Source organism: Podarcis cretensis, assembly GCF_951804945.1.
Source record: "Podarcis cretensis genome assembly, chromosome: 13".
Taxonomy (NCBI): Eukaryota; Metazoa; Chordata; class Lepidosauria; order Squamata; family Lacertidae; genus Podarcis; species Podarcis cretensis.
The window spans coordinates 35,862,255-35,883,356 of record NC_137182.1 but is presented as its reverse complement, the minus strand read 5'-3'; the positions used below and the strand labels follow the sequence as shown (position 1 = coordinate 35,883,356).

Here is a 21,102-nt window from a genome sequence, read left to right as displayed (position 1 = left end):
GCTGTAGGCAAGCCTAAAATGACTACAGTATAATGCTATTACAGACCAGTAACCTGTTTTAACCAACTTTATGGCAGCACACAGCTGGAGTGGTTAAAGATGCACAAAAACTTGGCTTGCAAGGCATGTATGTGGGTGAAGCTGGAATTCAAATTTTAGGGTGGGGGATTTGTGAGAAGGGAATCGGGTGTTAGAATTTAATGCGGCAAACAGAGGTGCAATCTTTTGCACGGGATCACTCACAGCTTGCTGTTCAGCATTACGGTTTTGCACTGCCCCTAGTTCCCTGCCATCCTTCTATATGTTTCTTCTTTATCTATGCCAGTGTTTTTCAAACGACCCAGAGCATAGTTTCTACTCCAACCCTAAGAATCCCTTCACAATATGGGATTTCCCCGTCTTTTGGGTTCTCCCCCATTTCTGCAGTGCACTTACTGCTGTATCTGTCCGTCAGGCTGTAGAAATCATACTGGTCAAAGTATTCCACCTCGAAAGGCGTTGGGTGTAGCTTCTCGACTTGGACGAAAGAAGTCGACATGCTGGGACCGATCTTTCGTTGACAGCTAGTGGAGAAAAAGGAAGGAAGGAATGACAACAATCAGGAGTTCAAAGTGCTACCTGTCTTCTCTGTGAGCCTGTTTTTCTCTCTCAGTGTGTTTGGGAGACAACATATATATATATATATACACCCCCAACAACACCCACAATTGCATCATCCTCTTCCACCCCTTAAAGCTACAGGCAACAGATCTCAGAATCTGATGCAACTGGTAAAATATCTGATCGTGCCAATCCCCTTCACATGACAATACAATCTCCTTTTCTGTATACTCAAGGACTTCCCACTCCCACCCCTCACCTGATCCTATAACCAAAACTTTCCGTCAAGAACATGCTGAGTAACTTGATTTGCACAATGAATGTTGCCCAGAGGCTTGTGTGAAATGTAAATTTCTCTGCAAGGTGGTTACCCGGGAGTGCTGAGGGCTGGGCATCATTCTGCTACCTGATCCACTTTGTGTATATTTGAGAGGGTCTATGTGTCGATCATGATACTGAGCATGACTGTCTTTGACGGAAAGTTGAAATAACCAACTTTAAACCACATTCCTTAGTTCAGGTGTAGAATCTACTGCTTACTTTTTATTAATCACACACTCAAAATTACATTGTGAACTACTTGTTAGATTAGTGGACTAGTAACTAGGACTATTACTTCCAGATAAGTTAGTCCTGTTAGTCCGTTGCAAGGGGATTTTTTTTTTTTTTTTTTGCAGCACCATCAAGACTAGTAGATAAATGGCATAAACTTTCAACACCATTGCATCATATCTGTCTATGAATGAATATGCCACAGGTCCGATGAAGTATGCTTCACAAAAGCTTATGCCAAAATAATATGTTTTTAAAGCGACAAGGTTTTTTTTAATGTGGACTAGTAACACATCTTTAAATTACCTTCTGGGCATACAGAGTTGTAGTGTTTATATCTTATTTCAGTGCAATCTTGCCTATGGAACGATGATTCTACGCTGTGTTATACTGGCTTACATATTGTAAAAGCCACTTTAAATTGTCCCACACAGTGCAGTGAGTGGTTTGTATAATAGCTTGCAGCACCAAGTAAGCAGTGTTTACCTCCATCACTGCACCTGAGAAATTGGTTTGTGATGCCACGGAGCACAGGGTTGTTCTTTAATGGGCTGAAGCTACAGAAGGATAAATTTTGGTAGAATATTAGGAGAAACTCATTGACAGTAAGCACCATTTGAAAATGGCGCCACCTGCCAAGAGCTCTCCCTTGGTGGAGATCTTCAGGCAGAGGATGGATAGGTGGACATCTTTTGTGGGTGCTCTAGCTTAGTATTTCCTGTGTGGAGCAAGGAGTGGGGTGGGCCAGAAGTCCTCATGCCCCCTCCAACTCTGTGATTGTGTTGGATAGCAATCGCCACCGGAAGTGGTCTAAAGTAGCTTTCAAATATATTCCAGTCCCTTATCCTATGCTGAGATATGTCTTCTTGCATTTCCTGCTCCATTCTTTTGTAGCTTCTGGCATCCACCTGCAAGCTGAGATTCCCCACATCTGCTGAACAGATAGGGGATCCCTGTGTGCTGAGCATGGATGCAACAGACTGGCCATCTGTTGCAGAGGGCAGTCCTCTATTGGAAGGAATCCTCTGTTTTATATGCAACTGCCAGGGACTGGGAGTCCCTGTGTGATTAAAGGACTTATAATATTTCTCTAGTGTCTGTTAAGATGTTAATCTACACATGCTCTGAGAAATTATGCATACAGAACCAAGAAATGCAATCCAATTTATCGGCTTTTTATCCCACTGTTCCTCAAAGGAGCTCAAGCTGGCACACACCTCTCCTCCAGCTCCCCTGCATTTTATTCTCACAGCAACCCTTTGAGGTAGTTTAGGCTGAGAGTGCGTGACTGGCCCAAGGTGGACCTCATTGCTGAGAGGGAATTTGAACCCAGGATCCCTGGTGCAGGTCTAACCCTAAGTACTGCGCCACACCAATTTGTGGAATCAACTCTAGACCCAAATTTTGATCTGTTATTTCTTTGTGCTGGTGTGCTGCCCTGCATTTTCTACCTGGTGTTGTGTCTCACGTTCCCCCTAGGCAGGGCCCCTTCGCTCTCTTTTTCTAAATTTGTGTATTTTTATCTGACTAAGCCCTTGTGGTTTGGATCCTGCCCAAGACACACAAACAGATCAAGTCACAAGGAGAGGCTGAGTCAATGTTATTGTTATGCTCCAAGGTGACTCTACTGCTGTTCCTGTTTTTCCTTGAAGCAATACTTTTCCCCCAAAACACCCATACCAAATCCCAGCTACAGTACTGATCTTATGCTGTTATTTGGATCACACTGGAAGCTAGAGGTGTTTTAAGAGTAAGAGATGAAGAAGCAAAGTGCCGCACATGTGTGTGGTTCTGCGTTCAACAGAAATCTAGAGACAGGTGGCACATTAACCATTTTTGCCAAAACAGACGTAATGTGAGAGATCTGTGATGGTATTGCCTGACATTATTTTTTAAAAATTCTTAAATTAGCCATGGGGGTGGGTAGGGGTGAAATTTTTAGCAGAGCAGCTGACCTGGAGGAGGAGATTTAACTGCTAACCCACACCTCTCACCCCATTTTATTGTTATTTTATTTATCTAGGGCTGGACCTACCATTTAGGGGAGACCACCTCAAGCAACAGAGACGCGGGTGGCGCTGTGGTCTAAACCACAGAGCCTCGGGCTTGCCGATCAGAAGGTCGGCGGTTCGAATCCCCACGATGGGGTAAGCTCCTGTTGTTCGGTCCCAGCTTCTGCCAACCTAGGAGTTCGAAAGCACATCAAGTGCAAGTAGATACATAGGTACCGCTCCGGTGGGAAGGTAAACGGCATTTTCATGTGCTGCTCTAGTTTGCCAGAAGCGTCTTAGTCAGGCTGGCCACATGACCAGCTGTCTGCGGACATACGTGGGCTCTTTGGCCTATAGAGTGAGATGAGCACGCAACCCCAGAGTCATCCATGACTGGACCTAACGGTCAGGTGTACCTTTACCTTTTACCTCAAGCAACAGGTGTTATGGTGGGACGTGGCCTTTCCTGTGCTCTTCTAATCTAGCCTGATGCTCTCAGCTGTGGTGGAGGATCATTTTCCATTTCTGTTAATGTACATTTCAGACTTTCCAAGGATCAAAAATCCCCACATTTAAAAAGGGAAAGGTCTACACCAACACTGGGATAGGGAGGCTATCATGCAGATACCCCAACATTAATAGAGACATTGTTGCTGTTTAGTCGTTTAGTCATGTCCGACTCTTTGTGACCCCATGGACGCCGGGCACTCCTGTTTTCCACTGCCTCCCGCAGTTTGGTCAAACTCATGTTGGTAGTTTCGAGAACACTGTCCAACCATCTCGTCCTCTGTCATCCCCTTCTCCTTGTGCCCTCCATCTTTCCCAACATCAGGGTCTTTTCCAGGGAGTCTTCTCTTCTCATGAGGTGGCCAAAGTATTGGAGCCTCAGCTTCAGGATCTGTCCTTCCAGTGAGCACTCAGGGCTGATTTCCTTAAGAATGGATAAGTTTGATCTTCTTGCAGTCCATGGGACTCTCAAGAGTCTCGCCCAGCACCATAATTCAAAAGCATTAATTCTTCAGCGATCAGCCTTCTTTATGGTCCAGCTCTCACTTCCATACATCACTACTGGGAAAACCATAGCTTTAACAATGGGGACATAGGCAGGTGCAAATCCACATTTCGCTCTGGTGTGGACAAACCCTAAGAGCCAATGGGAGAGGAAAGGGGGGAGGCGTGCCATCTTGGCTTTGGCCTCCTCAGACAGTAAAATGCCTTGGGCCAGTCCTGTCTAAATCTCCACAGCTCAAATTGTTATTGCTTCTTGCTGCGGGGTGGAAGTGGAGAATGCTATCTTGATATATTTTCCTGTTTGTTACCTTGCCATGCCCTGCCAGTCTTATGAACAGTTGGGAAGGCTAAACCCGCCTCTCCAGCACTGCTGCCCCAATAAAAATGGAATATACTCACCCAAGACTCTTTTAAAGCTGAATTTAAAAACTTGGTCGATCTGATTACTGGTATTGTTAGTTGCACACACAGTAGGAATTGCATTATTTAGGGGCATGAAGGGAGATTTGTTGAAAGAATTGATCTTAGAATATTTGAACCTGTCTGTGACAGAGAGCTGGACAAACTATATGTCTCCCTGATCCAGCCTATCAGAGGGAGGGGTGTTGAGTGTACTTTTGCCCAGCTAGTGTACTCACCCTGGTTTTCATACCCTTGCATATTCATATCTGCATACTGTATCTGAATATAGCATAAAATCCAGTGTGTGGGAGCCAGGGAAAGAAAAGATTTTGGCTCACATGCTTTGGATATTACTCTCATAGGCTTTTTGCCAGACATTATACTTCTACGTGGGCATGCAGGGATGTTGGGAGAAAAGTCAAGTATGCACGCTCTCCCCCACTCACTGCAATGGGCTGGATCAGAAGAGAGGTATCGTTCAATCTGGTCTAAAGTATGTGGACTTTCTAGTTCATCGTCATCTCCTCAGGAGATGGTATGGAAAGAAAAAGGTTGGCCCAAATAACTCAAATACTGAGCAAGCCAACAAAATCATGGGGGTTTTAGTAAGGAATTAGCTGGTGTGTCCTTTTCTCAGACCAGTGGCAAGCTCCACGAAGCAGTCTTTGACCAGAGAGTATTATGACATTTTGTAATATCTTATTTACTTACAAATGTACAAACAGAGGATGTACCCGGAGATGGAGCAACAATTTTGAAACCAGTATCACTTCTCCAAAATCAACAACATGCCATCACAACTCCCCAAAACTGCTTCTTGCCAGTCAACTGCAAAAACCAGCCTGCAATCCTGTCCACACTTACCTGTGGACATAATTAATGAGACTTATTTCTAAAGTCACTGGACTCAATGGGACTTATTTCCAAGTACACATGCGTTAGATTTGTGCTTCCAGATAGCCTACACTCCAAAAATCCCTCTCTGACCTTTCACCCAAGTGGCTGGTGTTTATCCAATGAGCATCTTCCAAACCATCAATGCACTACAGAAGCCTAGAAAATGAGTGGCCTCACTTTGTAGCACCATAACAACATTAAGGGGATGATTGTGGGTGGGCACAAGAAACAACACCCATCTCAGAATCAGCAGACTCAGCAGTATTTTTGAGAACAGAAGTGATTTGATTCTGTTTCAGATAAACAGTGGCCTAATCAGAAAACATGTATCACCTTCCTTGATGCCACTACCACACCCACCACCCTCCCCTGGCTTGAGGGGTTTTTTTAATGGGAGCTCTGGTGTGGGTATTAACATTGAGAGTTCCAGTAAGCAGTCTGTATTTTAACCGCCCCCGTGTAAAATGACACAGCAATTGCTTCATTTTATTTTTATTTCCCCTTTTCTTTTTCCTAGCAGTAACCGTTTATTTTTCTGTGGGTGGGAAGAGAGACTCCAGAAGCTGCAGGGAGGGACCAATGTTTGTGTGTGCCATAAAACCACATTTTTGGGACACGGCCACACGTATTTCCATATGGCTGCACTTTTCAATTTTCTTCATGAAGGTCTAGCCCGACAATACTTGCAGTCAGCATAACTATGAATGCCACTTGGCTGACTGCATTGCAAGAGTGGCTCACCTGTGGCTCTCCGTGATGTTGGACTGCCAGATCCTACTGATCCTAGCCAGCATGGTCAATGGGCAGAGGCGATGGGAGTTGTAGTTCAGCAACATCTGGAGGGCACCAGATTTCTATCCCTGCACTGAAGCTTCACATAGAATTTCCAGATTGTACCAATCATAGAATCATAGAATTGTGGAGTTGGAAGAATTTCAACTAAAGCATCCATGACAGATGACCATCCAACCTCTGCTTAAAAACCTCCAAGGAGGAGAGCCCACAACCTCTTGAGGGAGTCCATTCCACTGCCGAACTGCTCTTACTCTCATAAAGTTCTTCCTGTTTAGTCAGAATCTCCTTCCTTGAAACTTGAATAGATCGTTCAAATCCTACTTCATGGAGTAGGAAAAAACAAGCTTGCTTCATCTTCCTTATGGCAGCCCTTTAGATATTTGAAGATGGCAATTAGATCTCCTCTCAGACTCCTTTTTTCCAGGCTAAACATACCCAGCCCCCTCAACCGTTCCTCATAAAGCTTGGTGTCCAGACCCTTGATCATCTTGGTCATCCTTGTCTATACACGTTCCAGCTTGTCAATATTCTTAAACTGTGGCACCCAGAACTGGACACAGTACTCCAGGTGTGGTCTGACCAAGGTAGAATAGAGCAGTACAGTGGTACCTCGAGTTACAAACACCTCAGGTTACAAACGCTTCAGGTTGCAAACTCCGCTAACCTGGATGAGTTACCTCGAGTTTGCCCCAGAATGAGAACAGAAATTGTGTGCCGGCAGCGCAGCGACAGCAAGAGGCCCCATTAGTGAAAGCACACCTCTAGTTAAGAACAGTTTCAGGTTAAGAACAGACCTCCGGAACAAATTAAGTTCATAACTAGAGGTACCACTGTACTCTTACTTCCCTTGATCAGGACACTATACTTCTGTTGATGCAGAATATCACTAGCTTTCTTTGGCGCTGCATCACACTGTTGACTCAAGTTACGCATGTGGTCTGCTAAGGCCCCTAAATCCTATTCACATGTACTACTGGTAGGTCAGGTGTCCCCCATCTCATATTTGTGCAGCTGGTATAAAATACCTCTTGAAATTTCACGACAATGTGGCCTCACTGTTTAATTTTTTACTCTAAACCCCAGTTGCTGCAGCCTCTATCACAGTATCTGTACAAAACTGATAACAATGTACTCCACAATAAAAGCGTTGGTCTTCAAACGAAACTCTATGTTGTTTTTCCTGAAACAGCTGGTCCAAGGGCTACCTGTAGATATCACTAAAGCTAGGGGCATAGTTATCTTTTGAATCCCCTCCCCTGCAACAGACAGTCCTGCTTTGCCAGTGCTGTACAATCTTATCTAAGATCAGCAGTCCTGGTTCAGTTTGTTCTCATTTGCTAGAAGGAAGCAGAGGAATTATTAACTAGTCAGAAGACAACACTGGGATCTTTCAGGGGGGTATCCTTGGTTGTAGCTGCCCTAGCAGAGAAAATTTGATCGGTTATCTTTTTCCATTAAACATTTTGGGTGCCATTTTTATGGTTTCTTGCCAGGATTTCCTTTTTCTTAAGACACCAGGCATTCTAGCCATGCATGTCCACATCTTCATAATTTGCTTGATTCAGATCAGGTATGGAAGTCTTTAAAACATTTCCCTACAATGTACTTCTTTCACTTTTTATTTGATGGGCTATGCTTCCTTTTTATACTTGGCGCAGTTTAGTTTTCCTTTTGTTCTGATGATCGTATGTTGATTTCTTAATTGTTCACAGCTTTTCAGTTCATTTTTTAGGAGAAAGCGGGGTACAACTGCTTAAAACAAACGAGATTCCTCCTCCAAAGAAACGCCTCACTTTTTGCATTTAGTTTCCACCGCAACCCCTTTTAAAGCAGATATCAGAAATCTTTAGATTCTAGAGTAATCTTGTCCATTTAGTTGGATTTGCTGCGACACCATCCTCTAAAATTCCTACGCAGCTTCATTCTGTTTTATTAATATTGCAATCCCGTACATACTTGACAGTAAGTCCGACTGATATCCAGCGGGGCTTACTTAGGAAGAAGCTTGCACAAGAGCAACAACTTCTCCGTCCCCAATATGAGGTCTTCCCCAGCCCTCTTGAAAGAAAGAACAGCTTTAGTGGCTCTGCTATGCGCATGCGCTGCACCACCTTCGAAAAGCAGGATTTAAACAGCCCCAGCCCCATCATGCTTTGCATTAAATGCCGACGGTAGAGTAGACCCGGAGGCCGACGCCTCATGGCAATTACTACAACTCCCAGGAGGCCCTCGTGAGGAATGTTTCTCATTGGCCGCAGCCCTCGTTCAAGAGAATAGGCAGAGGTTGATTTTCAAACAGCTGCAGCAGCAAATTACAAAAAAACACTATCGACAGTGCTGTGTGTGTGTGTGGGGGGGCAATAATCACATGTAAGGGCAAAATGTGATACAAGATAAAAGGTGAAGTTTGCAGAAAGGGAAGGCTGGCAGTTGTATAGATATAAAACATTTTTATTAAATTTTCTGTTTTACAATTTAGAATACTCATTTAAACAGCCTTAAAATATCAATGACTTCCCTTCTTCTGTTTCTATGGTTCATTTTGCATATCATATATATGCATATTTTACAAAAACTAAACCATTTAGTATTCCATTATTACATCCATCAAAAGGGAAGGGTGGCAGTTTGAAAGGGCAGTTCGCCTCTCGCCATCGGAAGATTAGTGGGCTAACACGGAGAGAGTTTAATCCCGCATAAGTAGGACAGTCAGCAGCAGCTCGCTCAAGCGAAATGAGCCGTGGCAGGAAAACTAGACAATATCCCCGTTCCCTCTTTTTTGCTGGAACCCATAGGGAAAGCACACGCGAACTTCCACTTAGCGCCGTAGTAATGACAGACGCACTCACGAAACGTCACTGAAGCTATTCCCTGCCACTGGCAACGGGGCAAGGCTTGCCGGGGTTTAGCATCCGGGAACTCGAGCAGGCAGTTCCCATTATGCCAGCAACAGTATCCTGGGATGTGCGGTAGAGCTTTCCTCGACGCGCAAACAGCAGAACGTATGTATGGCTTGACGCGTGTTCAGGATATGTTTAGTACGTGTAACCGGGGCACGTGTGCACGCCGGTTATACAGGCGCGCCTGCAAGAAATGTGATTCAAGGCTATACTGTAGTAAGATCTCGCACTGTCAGGCCGCATGGCATGTTGGGATTTTGGCCTCTGTTCAGTGGTGCCCGGCCGTGGTGCATGCTGGGAGTGTGGTTCTAAGTGGAATTGTTATATTTAATTCTGGTGCAGCATGAGTGTCTGAAGCCTAAATAAACGAAGAACCAAAAGAAGCCCATTGAGGGATGTGATAGTAAATGGCCAATTAGTCTCAGACTTAACAAATGATTTATTCTGTTTCTTCAAAAAAACAGATTTCTGCCAGCAAGGATACAAATAGTATTGAAAGTGGGATTGTGTATAACAGTCCACCAAAATCATCATGAATGAAGGACAGTTGGAGGGGCTCTGAGTTAACAGGGAATAATTCCCAGCACATCATTCTGCATTCTACTGCAAAATAGAATTCCTTCATCTATAAACGTGTTTAGGGGGAAAACCCTATTGTTTTTTATCACACTACTTTGCATAATTGCACGTATTAAGAGCTATCATTATCTTGATAGGTGCTGTTCATTGAGGTCACCCCAAGCACATTTGTTCTGTATCCTATGTGTAAGTCCCTCCCAACTCTACAATCTATGGTTCTAGGGCTAAACCTCTTCTGCAATCCTGAAAAAACAGGTCCACATTTGTGACAGTAAACAAGCCCTCAATCCAATTCACCCCTCCTCCCAACTCTTAGGAAAATCTATTAGCTTTGCTGTATGTTGAAGAGCAGAATTTGCACAGAATGTAATAGTACAGTCAAGATAAAGCACAACATAGGAAATCAATTTTTGAGTTAAATTTTCTTTTCTTTTCTATCCCTTTCAGTAACATGGCTCTGGTATCAGCCGATTCCCGCATCGCTGAGCTCCTGGGGGAGTTGCACCAGCTTATCAAACAGACACAGGTAACATGGTAGCTTTCCTGGAATCTGAAGTGATAAGGAAGTGAGTTGGGTCAGATAAAGAGAGTTTTCTTTGCTTGTGGATGTCCAGCACAGGAGAAGAAAGGGCCTCTCCAGCAGCTTCTTGGGATGGAAGGAACATGGTAATTTGTGGCTGCCATTTTGTTTTGATGCTGTGTCAAGCATCTGTATCCTGAGGGAGGGACAGAATATTGGTTTTTGTGCAGCAGGTTGGGTGAATATCGTCTGTGTATTAAAGTAGATACTCTGTATAGCTGGTAAAGTAACCCATAAGCTCTTTCCTTCCTAGGAGGAACGATCGAGAAGTGAACACAACCTAGTCAACATCCAGAAAACGCATGAGAGAATGCAGACAGAAAACAAGAGTGAGTTGCGACTCCACTCCACTTTAAAACATCTGCTTTATACTCTCCAAGACCTCAGTTCTTTCCTGGTTTTTCTATTTTAGATACCACTAGACCAAAGGGCTAGGGGTGAGGGAAGAATTGTGGGAGACTGAAACCTTGGCCTCCTGTTTACTGTCTCATCTCCCTGTCTGTCTCCCTCTCAGTTTCTCCATATTATCGGACCAAATTACGTGGCCTCTACACAACAGCCAAGGCTGATGCAGAAGCAGAATGCAAGTGAGTGCAGCTCAGTGTTATGTTCCAGTGGGGATACTTCGACTCCCTTAAGAAATTCCCATTGACTCTTACTTGGGGTTTCTGCCTCCTTTTCTAGCATCCTGCGCAAGGACTTGGACAAGATTGCAGAAATTAAGTCTCTTCTGGAAGAACGCCGTATAGGTGAGTGCTGCAAGGTCCCAAGAAGGCAAGATCAGTTGTGTTGGGTAAATAGCTTTAGAGCTTTGGAGCAAACAGCTTCAAACCATCCCAGCATAAGCCAACAACATTTTAACTAGCCAAGGGAGCAGGAGAAATAGAGGGTCAGTGTATGGCTTTCCAAGCTATTTCATGGGCAATCTTTGGGTGAGTTTGATTTTCCTGAGTGGTGGTGTGGTTGAAATAAGTTAGCTGAGGGTCCTCCTCTCCTCTCCAGGAAGGAAGTGGGGAAGCCAGGGGCTAAAACAAAAGCATCTTGTCAGCCATTGTGAGAAAAAGATGCTGGAGTAGATGGACCATTGGCCGGATCCATCAGGCTCTTCTTATGTTCTTAAGAGCTTCCTGGACACTAACCAAGCCCTCCTTGTTGTTTCTCTCTCCTCTTAACAGCTGCCAAGATTGCCGGCCTCTACAATGACTCGGAGCCGCCACGCAAAACCATGCGCCGCGGTGTGCTGATGACGCTCCTTCAGCAGTCGGCCATGACTCTTCCCTTGTGGATTGGGAAACCTGGAGAGAAGTGATTATTCAGGGGGCGCATGGCGGGTGCTGGGGACCTCTCCTGTGCGTTTATGCTTCAGGCCTGCTTACAGCTGCTTCTCTCTCCCTCTCCACCGCAGACCTCCCCCTCTCTGTGGTGCCATCCCTGCCTCTAGCGACTACGTGGCCAAGCCAGGCGACAAAGTGGCTGCTCGTGTCAAGACGGTCGACGGAGACGAGCAGTGGATCTTGGCTGAGGCCGTGAGCTACAACCACGCCACCAACAAGTGAGTGTGTCTGGTAGATCTGGGGCTACAGGACTGCGCTAGAAGGCAGTCTGGGGTTCCACGTCCTTCAGTCACAGGTAGCATTCGGCTTGGGGAGCCCTGTGTTTGGACAGGCATCCGGGACCAGGAATGGGTGTTTCAGTCACCAGTAGTTGGATTTTGAAGTCTGTGGATGCTTGGCCTTCCCTGTCTAAAGTCCTCAGGGAGAAATGTATTGTCAGAAAGGATTCTTCAAGAGGTCTGGTGGTGGTTTGGGCATGTCTGTGTGCCAATGACTGAGCCCAAATTGATGTATGAATGAATGCAATGGTCACCTGGAGCCTGTTCTCTAGGAGGTGCTGAAAAGCGAGCAGCTACATCTTCAGAGAAAGTGGCTTCGTGGTGGCCTAATGCAGGCATGGGGAACCTTTGGCCCTCCAGCTGTTTCTGAGCTGCAACTCCCATCAGCACCAGCAAACAAGACCAGTGGCTGGAATTGATAGTTGTATTTCAACATCTGGAGAGCCAAGTGGGAGAGGAACATTGCGGAAAAGCCTGGTTGGTTCCTGCTGTCCTTTTTGGAGGTCAGCGCTGGGTTTTTGTTTTCTCTGGTGCCTTCTTTGACACAGAAGTAAAAGTTCTGTAATGAGCAGCTCTGAAGTAGGGCAAGGTAATTTGCATTCCCAGAATTGTCTTCATCAAATGGTACTCTTGGAAGTCCTGAGCTGAGGTTCTGGCCTGTGTTTTGCTGGGTGACCCAGTTTCTCCTGGCTCACCCTGGCTTTGGACATGCCGTCTTCTGGCTTCATAGCCCAGAGCCTCATTTTCAGAAGCTTTGAGCTATTGTGCATCAAATGTCCACAGCCTCTTATTAGACAATGCCAGGCCATGCTGCAGGCCAGGCCTACTTCAGGAAAGGTCCTCTACCATCTTGGTGGAAATTGCTTGTTAGCTCTGTTCTTTGAAGTATAAAGATTGGCACACCTGTTACTATTATTTTTCTTAATTTTGATTTATTGGCTGCCTTTCACCCAAGGGTCCCGGGGTGGGCCACAGTAATTTAAAATAGTGGGTGCTAAAATATACATCTCAGTAGAGGTATGTCCCGACAAGTTGCTGTGACCATTTTTTTTTCTTATTGCCTCTTTGGTTCTGATGATGACTTTCTAACAGAGAAGATTCTGACTTCAGCAGCTAAATGATATAAAATAAATTATCTAGGCATTCTACATAGGTGACCATACCACAAAACCTGTGTTGCATTTGTGTTAGGTGCAGAAACATTTTCTAAAGAAGATGGATCCTAATTTTCCCATGCACGCCGCTTGGTGTCCATGGGAAAGTTGGAATCCACCTTCCTTTTTCTTGTACAGTCATATGGTTTTGCTTACATTGAATTCTCACCTGCCGTGTTCTCTTCCCCAGGTATGAGGTGGATGACATTGACGAAGAAGGGAAAGAGTAAGTGAAGAAGAGACTCTTGAAGGGGATGAGGGAATGTCAGATTTGCCCCCCGCCCTTAATCTCTGCTTCTTCTCTCCAGGCGCCACACCTTGAGCCGCCGCCGCATCATCCCGCTGCCCCAGTGGAAGGCCAATCCTGAAACAGACCCTGAGGCCTTGTTCCAGAAAGATCAGCTGGTCCTGGCCTTGTACCCACAAACTACCTGTTTCTACCGAGCACTTATTCACACTCCTCCACAGCGGGTAAGGAAGAGGCCACAGGACAGGGCAGCTGAGACTCCGACTCTTTCTCTCCCGTTGGTCTTGCACTGTCTCCTATAGGCTACCATAAAAACCGCCTTGCCTGAACAAGACCAAAAGGTCCATTTAGCCTGGCATTCTGCTTCTGACAGAATCCTGCCAGATACCTCTGAAAAACCCCGGTCTGTCCCTTGATAGCCATCTCCAGCGGTTTGTTGTCAACATCTGGCTCTGAACATAAAAGTTTTGCTTCTTCTTGCTCTGACTAATAGCCATGGAGGCCTACTGCCCATGAATTTTGTCTAAACTATTTCGGAAGCCATCTCACCTGCTTCCCACATATAAAGCTGCCTTATATGGCGTCAGTTCATTGGTCCATCTAAGCCGAGCAACACCTGCCCTGGCTGACGGCCACTTTCTGCCAGAGGTCTTTCCATTCTCCTGCTATCCAAGCATTTGAAATGGAGATACTGGGGGACTAAGCTTAGGAGCTTCTGTTTGCAAACCGTGAGCACTGCTGCAGCTATAAAGGTCTCATTTGGATGCGGGGCTAAACTATGGTTTGACATTGTGTCCTAACCTTGTTACACTGTGGTTAGTCTTACTGAAAGGAGCCCTCTTCAAACCATGGTTGATTCCCACAGCCATTGCAGGAGGAGAAAAAAGGGGAGCTTGTTCGTGAAACGCTGAACTGGAGTTCTAGTTGCATCCAAATGAAGCAAATGCATGTGTTGCTGTCATCTAGCACTTCCCCAATGTGGGGCTTTATCCTGTGTCCCCCCTGCTTCCCACCCTGGGTCTTTGTGCCTGTGATTCTGTGAATTGCAAGTGTTGGAGGATAGCAGGGGTCTGGGGCAGGGACAGCCTGCTTTGACCAAGTCATCCTACAAAGTAGTTGATTAACATTGCTCTTAGGGTGAATTTCCTCTGGGGTTATCTGTTGAGGTCATGGGACCTGGGGCCTTTCCCCTCTTTGAGATAATGCATAACTTTCTCCTCTGCCTCTCTCTCTCTCAGCCACAGGACGATTACTCTGTGCTGTTTGAAGACACCAGCTATGCAGACGGCTACTCTCCACCTCTCAATGTGGCTCAGCGCTATGTAGTGGCTTGCAAAGAAACCAAGAAGAAGTGACAGCACCCTCTAGTGGATGCTGGTGGCGTGGCATGGCGAGGAACCAGATCTCTCAAATGGGACTGTTACAATTGCAGAGTTAATAAAACAGAAACTGATAGGTGCAGGAGACAGGTTTTTTAATCCAGAGTAATATAGATCCCATGTCCCCTAACCACAACAGCACACTGCAAAGGGATAGAAATGTTTTACATGAATTTTGTACTTGTGGGAATTAAGGCAGAGCGTTTGGCTTGTGGGCAAGCTTGGGCTTCAGACCAAATAGATTCAAGGCATTGGATATTGAGCAGCGAGACCCCCAGCCATTAAATCTCTTTAAAAAAAATTTTTTAATTAAATTTTCCAACATACATTTATAGTATCCAATCTAAATTTATCACATATTTTCTCTTTTAGACTTCCTTCAACCTCTCTGACAATCATCCATTATTCAAAAAATTTAAATACGCATTTCCTAATTTTATATTGCGTTTTATAAACCTTCACACACTTAGTTTTCATCAATACAATAGTCCTCTATCATTTACAGAACTTCTTGAAATCCCACTAGCGTTATTTCCTCATCACATACACATTTCAGATAGTCTGAAAATTTTCCCCAGTCTTCAATGAACTTTTGATCTTGTATATATCTGATCTTTCCTGTTAGTTTGTCCAGTTCAGCATACTCCATCAGTTTCATTCTCCATTCTTCGAGCGTCGGCAGTTGTTCCTGTTTCCATCTTTGGGCCAATAATATTCTCGCTGCTGTTACTGCATATTGGAAAAGTTTACAGTCCATTCTATTTATTTCATTTCCTACTATTCCTAAAAGAAAAGCCTCTGGTTTCTTAACAAACATATATTTCAACATCTTTTTCATCTCATTATATATCATTTCCCAGAAGCCCTTCACCTTCTTACAATCCCACCACATATGATAAAATGTTCCTTCTTTTTTTTTACATTTCCAACACTTATTACATGTTTTATACCATTAAATCTCATTTGGTGGCTTTGGGCAACTCAGCATCTCAGCCTGGCCTATAATAATTTTTATAATAATAATAATAATTTTATTATTTATACCCCAGCCACTCTGGGCAGCTATATGGGTGTTGGGAAAAAGAGAGGGTGAAGAAAGAGCCATGTGTGCTACCCCAAATAAAAATGCCATTCACAAAATCGTGGTCTTGCCAGCCCAACAACATTAGTGTGGCTGGCTCTGGATTCAGAGTTTAGGATTGTGAGGGTTTTCTCTTCATGGGGAATGGGATATTAACATTTTCAGGCCTGGTGTCTTTACCAGCTTAAAATGTACGTTTCCAGCTTAAAATGCACCTAAGTCATTCTTGATTTGGATCAAAACTGGTTTGGTGGGAAGTTCATCAAAATTTAGCAATTAATAAAGAACAGCAGGATATTTGTGAACTGTGGCTGATGTCCTGTGTAGATGCTTTCCTGACCAGCGGTGGGGGTTCACAGGATACAGACTGAGTAGGAGAGTGCCCACAGCCTCAGTCTCTCTGAGGCCCCACCCCTCTCCATCACCCGATTCCTTTCAGCCATAAAATACCCTTGTTCATCTCATTTTTGGCCTCTCTCCTGTGTGGCTGTGAACTTTGCCAGTTAGTTTTAAGCTTGTTAAAAATTCATTTAATCTTTACAGGGTTTGCAGATTAACACTGTTAAACAGATCCGCCCAGCCACTGATAAAAACGCTGCCAAGACTTGAGCAGGGTTTGATAGCTTTGCCTCAAGTTTGGTTCTTTGGCATTTTGTCGAATAAACAAGGTATTGTTATGAGTTTGTGCGTGCCGGACTCCTTTGATCCCTGGAATTAGGCAGGTGTTAAAAACTAATCCAGCCAGACTAGTCTGCAAAGGAAGGGGCTGTGGGAGATGCAATTGGGTGGACCCCTCCCTCAACTTGTGAGAAAGAATAAAAGTCAGAGTTGAGAGTTAGGAGTTATGTGAGCTAGAAGTTGTATGCAAAAGCGACATTCTGGAACAGCAGAGAGCACCATCCAAGATCTCTGCTTGAATCCAAGGCTGTGGCTATAGGAGAAACAAGACCCTTTTGGGGTGTTGATGCTTTGAACCCCTCCATTTTAGGCTCAGGCTGTATATAATAATAATAATAATAAATTTTATTTATATCCCGCCCTCCCCAGCCGAAGCCGGGCTCAGGGAGGCTAACAATAATCAAATAATCAAACAATCAAATAGTCACACATTCAAAATATTTCATTATAAAAATTAATTAAAATCAAATTAATGGCAACCGATTAAGCAAGATTCTGTGCAGGTTGCCAGAGGAGGGAGTCAGGCTGCACCCTGACCAAAGGCCTGGTGGAACAACTCTGTCTTGCAGGCCCTGCGGAAAGATGTCAGGTCCCGCAGGGCCCTAGTCTCTTGTGACAGAGCGTTCCACCAGATTGGAGCCGCAGCCGAGAAGGCCCTGGCTCTAGTTGAGGCCAGCCTAACCTCTCTGAGGCCTGGGACCTTGAGGATGTTATTATTTGCAGACCGTAGGTTTCTCTGTGGGGCATACAAGGAGAGGCGGTCCCGTAGGTACGAGGGTCCTAGGCTGTATAGGGCTTTAAAGGTTAAAACCAGCACCTTAAACCTGATCCTGTACTCCACTGGGAGCCAGTGCAGCTGGTATAGTACTGGATGAATGTGATCTCGCAGCGAAGACCCCATAAGGAGTCTCGCCGCGGCATTCTGCACCCGCTGGAGTTTCTGGGTCAGTCTCAAGGGCAGCCCCACGTGGAGCGAGTTACAATAATCCAGTCTGGAGGTGACCGTCGCATGGATCACAGTGGCTAGGTCAGGGCGAGAGAGATAAGGGGCCAACTGCTTAGCTTGGCGGAGATGAAAAAATGCCGCCTTTGTTATAGCTGTAATCTGCGCCTCCATAGAGAGGGAGGTATCGAAGATTACACCCAAACTCTTAACGGACAGTGCTGGCACTAATTGCACCCCCGCAAGAGATGGGAGTTGCCCCCTCAATCCCAGTTGTGTGTAAATAAGTCATATAACACAAAGACACCGCAGTCTTCCCTGAGCCTGATTTCAAAAGGAAACACGAACCCGGGGTAAGTGCCTGGAATCTTGCACCACTCAGAGATTGGGGTGGACAAACACACTTCCGAGTTGAAGTACTTTCAAGATCCCACCACCTCCCCAGTGACCATGAGATGATCTTCTAGGCTCCACCCCTCCTCAAGTAAAAAACTCAGAAGCTCCCACCCCACAGATCAAGCATTTTTAAAAATTGTGTTGGCCAATCCATTTGCTGGTGGAGGCCTCTGGCTATCTACATTCTGGATTTATCTGTTCTGCTGCTGGATGATTCAAGCTTCTTTTAGAGAGAGTCTGTCATACCCAAAGATGCGTATGTGTGACAATTCCAGAAGACAGTGGTGCAAATCCTATGTTTGCTAGTTGGGTCAGCTTTTGAGAAATGTAAATGCTTTCTTTTTTTTTTTAAAAAAAAGGAAAGCAAAGCAGCTTTCTTGCCCTTAAAGCTTAAAAAGTATTGTTGTGCACAGCCTCAGGCAGTGCAAGATCCCAGACCAACTCTCTCCTCTCAACAAGGTTCTTCCAGGCGGCTGAAAAATCTCCCGTGATAAATTTCGGCTCGGCTCGATTTTGCAACATCAAATTGTTTTCGAAATTGCGCACAGCCTTGGGTAGGCCTGCCAAACCAAAGCCAGCCCAGGGGAGGTTATTGTTATGTAGTGAAGTTTCACCCTGGGCCAGCAGGGGGATACTGTATATAGTTTTCACTCAGGTCTGTAGATAGTTTTCACTCAGGTCCACGTCAGTTATTTTAGGCGGGAAACGCTGGGCTGTTGTTGCTACAATGTTGACAGCCGGCTGCCTATAAAAGCAGGCCGGCTGAGCTGTTTGCAGTCAGTTCTATTCCAGCTTACAAAATAAAGAGCTACTTGGAGAAATCGCTGTGTCGTCTGCTATGTCAACCCACAACTTAACACTGGCGACGAAGGTGGGATCGATGGACATCAGAGCACAGCCAGATGCGGCCAGCCTCTGAACTGAGCTGAATCACTGAGCTGAATCACAGAGCGAAATCACTGAGCGAAATCACTGGACAGAACCAATTCAGAGCTGACTGTTCTGGCTAAGAGCACTGTGTTCCATCCATCGCCCTTCACGCCGGCATCGGAATCATGGCTTCACTTGTGCCTCTACCGCCGTTTGCTCCAGCCTCTGAATCATGGGACTCCTACCTCGCTCGGTTCGACTGCTACCTCCAAGCCAACGAGCTGACAGCAGTATCAAAGGATCAGAAGCGGGGCCTATTCCTCAGCCTCTGTGGGCCTGAGGTGTTTGAGACGGCCCGAGCATTGGTTGCGCCTGAAGCAGTCCAGGCAACACCATGGGACACGATCCAAGAGAAGCTCCGCAACCACTACGCACCAAAGCCATCCAAGATTGCTGCCCGCCATGCGTTCTACCACCGGAACCAGGCAGAGGGGGAGTCAATCAACAACTACACCACCGCCCTGCGACAGGCTGCAATGCACTGTGAGTTCCGAGACTTAGACGATGCCCTGATGGATCGAATCGTCTGCGGGGTCCGGGACATCCATCTGCAACGGCGTCTCCTCGCCAAGCCAGACCTCACGCTACAGAAAGCCAATGAGGAGGCTGTGGCCTCAGAAGCTGCTGAACGCTCCGCCCAGGAGATCCGCAAGTCCAGCAGCCCGCGTCTTGCTAGGGAGCCAGTTCCGGTGCATCATGAAGAGGCCAGCAGTGATGAGGCATCCTCCAGTGAAGACGATGACGTGCACCAGACAAAGCGGGAGCGCAGGAAGTTCCAACAGAAGTCCAAGGGCCAACCGGAATGTGCCGGCTGCGGAGGCAACCATTCCCGTGCCAAGTGTCGATTCAGAGACGCCATCTGTAGGAAGTGTTCCAGAAGGGGCCACATCGCTAAGGTCTGCCGATCGGCTCCGTTTGACACCCCCCCTTCATCAACTCGCAAGTCCAAGTCTTCACTCCAGTCTGCCAAGGAAAGTTGTTTCGCTCTCACCAACTGCCGCTGCCCGTCTGGAACCACGATTGGCCAAACCGACTCGCCTACGCGACGCAAGCTGAACGTCACGGTGCTCATTGAAGGAGCTCCATGTGACATGGAGATCGACACCGGGTCTGCCCTGTCCATCGTGTCATGGAGCACCATAAAAAGACTGGTACCCAGAGTGTCCAAAAGGCAACTCGACTCTCACCGCGTACCCCTGAGAGACTACCAGGGAAACGACATTCCCGTGGTAGGCGTTGGCCGGTTCCGGATTGCCTTCAAGCATTTTTCGGGCCTGCTCCGGTTGGTGGTGGTCGAAGGTCAGCGGCCAAGCCTCCTAGGGCTAGACTGGTTTGATGCCCTCGGCCTGGAAGTCACCGGCATCAACTGCATCTCTAACGCAGAGACTGAGGGTCTGGTCAAAGACTTTGCCGAGGTTTTTGACGGCACCTTGGGGCAATATACAGGTACGCCCATCTCCTTTAGCCTTGATCCACAAGTCGCCCCCATCAAGCTAAAGCCACGCCGGGTTCCCTTTGCTCTCAAGGCTAAGGTGGATGAACAACTGGACAAACTGATCGCCCAAGGAGTTTTGGAGCCGGTTGACCACGCCAAGTGGGAAACCCCCATCGTCACGCCTGTCAAGCCAGATGGGTCAGTGAGAATCTGCGCTGACTACAAGTGCACGATCAACAAGGCACTTCAGCAGCACGCTTATCCGGTTCCTGTTGTCCAACACCTGCTGCATTCCCTGGGTGAGGGTAAGGTCTTCGCTAAGCTGGACCTTGCCCAAGCCTATCAACAACTGCCCGTCGATGATGCCACTGCTGAAGCCCAGACGATCGTCACCCACCGGGGGGCATTCCGTTGCCGCCGGTTGCAGTTCGGGGTGAGTGGCTCCTGGCATCTTCCAAAGCCTTATGGAGCGTCTCCTGCAAGGGCTTCCGGGCGTGGTACCATATTTTGATGACGTCTTGGTGTCTGCAGACTCACACCAGCAGCTGTTCGAGCGCCTCCGTGCCGTGCTGACCAGGTTCCAAGAGGCTGGGCTCAAGGTAAAGAGGGAAAAGTGCCAGATCGCCGTTCCACAGGTAGAGTTCCTGGGCTATCTTATCGATGCCTCCGGCCTTCACCCGACCACATCCAAGATCCGCGCTATCCAGCAGGCCCCCACCCCAAAGAACAAGACGGAGTTGCAGGCGTTCCTGGGGCTGCTGAACTTTTATAACATGTTCCTGCCCCATAAAGCCACAGTGGCTGAGCCTCTTCACCGACTCCTTAGCACAAAGACGCGTTGGGCCTGGGGTCATCGGGAGACGGCGGCCTTCAACGCGATCAAGGCTCTCCTTTCATCAGACAGTGTGCTGGTACAGTACAGTGAATCCAGGCCGCTGGT

At 46.4% G+C, this 21,102-nt stretch overlaps 1 protein-coding gene across 3 annotated transcripts; it reads left to right on the top strand.

Annotated features, from left to right (window-relative positions):
• The first annotated feature begins 9,117 nt into the window (after positions 1–9,117).
• On the top strand, positions 9,118–14,784 carry SGF29 (SAGA complex associated factor 29). 3 transcript variants are annotated; one of them, XM_079950634.1, is made up of 11 exons: positions 9,146–9,250; positions 9,865–9,913; positions 10,175–10,253; positions 10,561–10,636; positions 10,822–10,894; positions 10,992–11,056; positions 11,483–11,612; positions 11,713–11,859; positions 13,264–13,299; positions 13,382–13,544; positions 14,559–14,784. In XM_079950634.1, the coding sequence occupies exons 3-11, from the start codon at positions 10,179–10,181 to the stop codon at positions 14,673–14,675; spliced, it is 882 nt and encodes a 293-aa protein (XP_079806760.1). In that variant the 5' UTR covers positions 9,146–9,250; positions 9,865–9,913; positions 10,175–10,178; the 3' UTR covers positions 14,676–14,784. The 3 variants fall into 3 exon arrangements, with proteins under 3 accessions (XP_079806759.1, XP_079806760.1, XP_079806761.1); XM_079950633.1 differs by lacking the exon at positions 9,865–9,913 and having other exon boundaries at positions 9,118–9,250; XM_079950635.1 differs by lacking the exons at positions 9,146–9,250; positions 9,865–9,913 and adding an exon at positions 9,438–9,551.
• The last annotated feature ends 6,318 nt before the right edge of the window (positions 14,785–21,102 follow it).

Coding starts and splice junctions, on each gene's coding strand:
- SGF29 (XM_079950633.1), top strand. CDS start 10,179: ATGGCTCTGGTATCAGCCGATTCCCGCATCGCTGAGCTCCTGGGGGAG. Junction 10,637..10,821: donor AATGCAGACAGAAAACAAGA/GTGAGTTGCGAC, acceptor TCTCCCTCTCAG/TTTCTCCATATTATCGGACC. Junction 13,300..13,381: donor ATTGACGAAGAAGGGAAAGA/GTAAGTGAAGAA, acceptor TCTTCTCTCCAG/GCGCCACACCTTGAGCCGCC.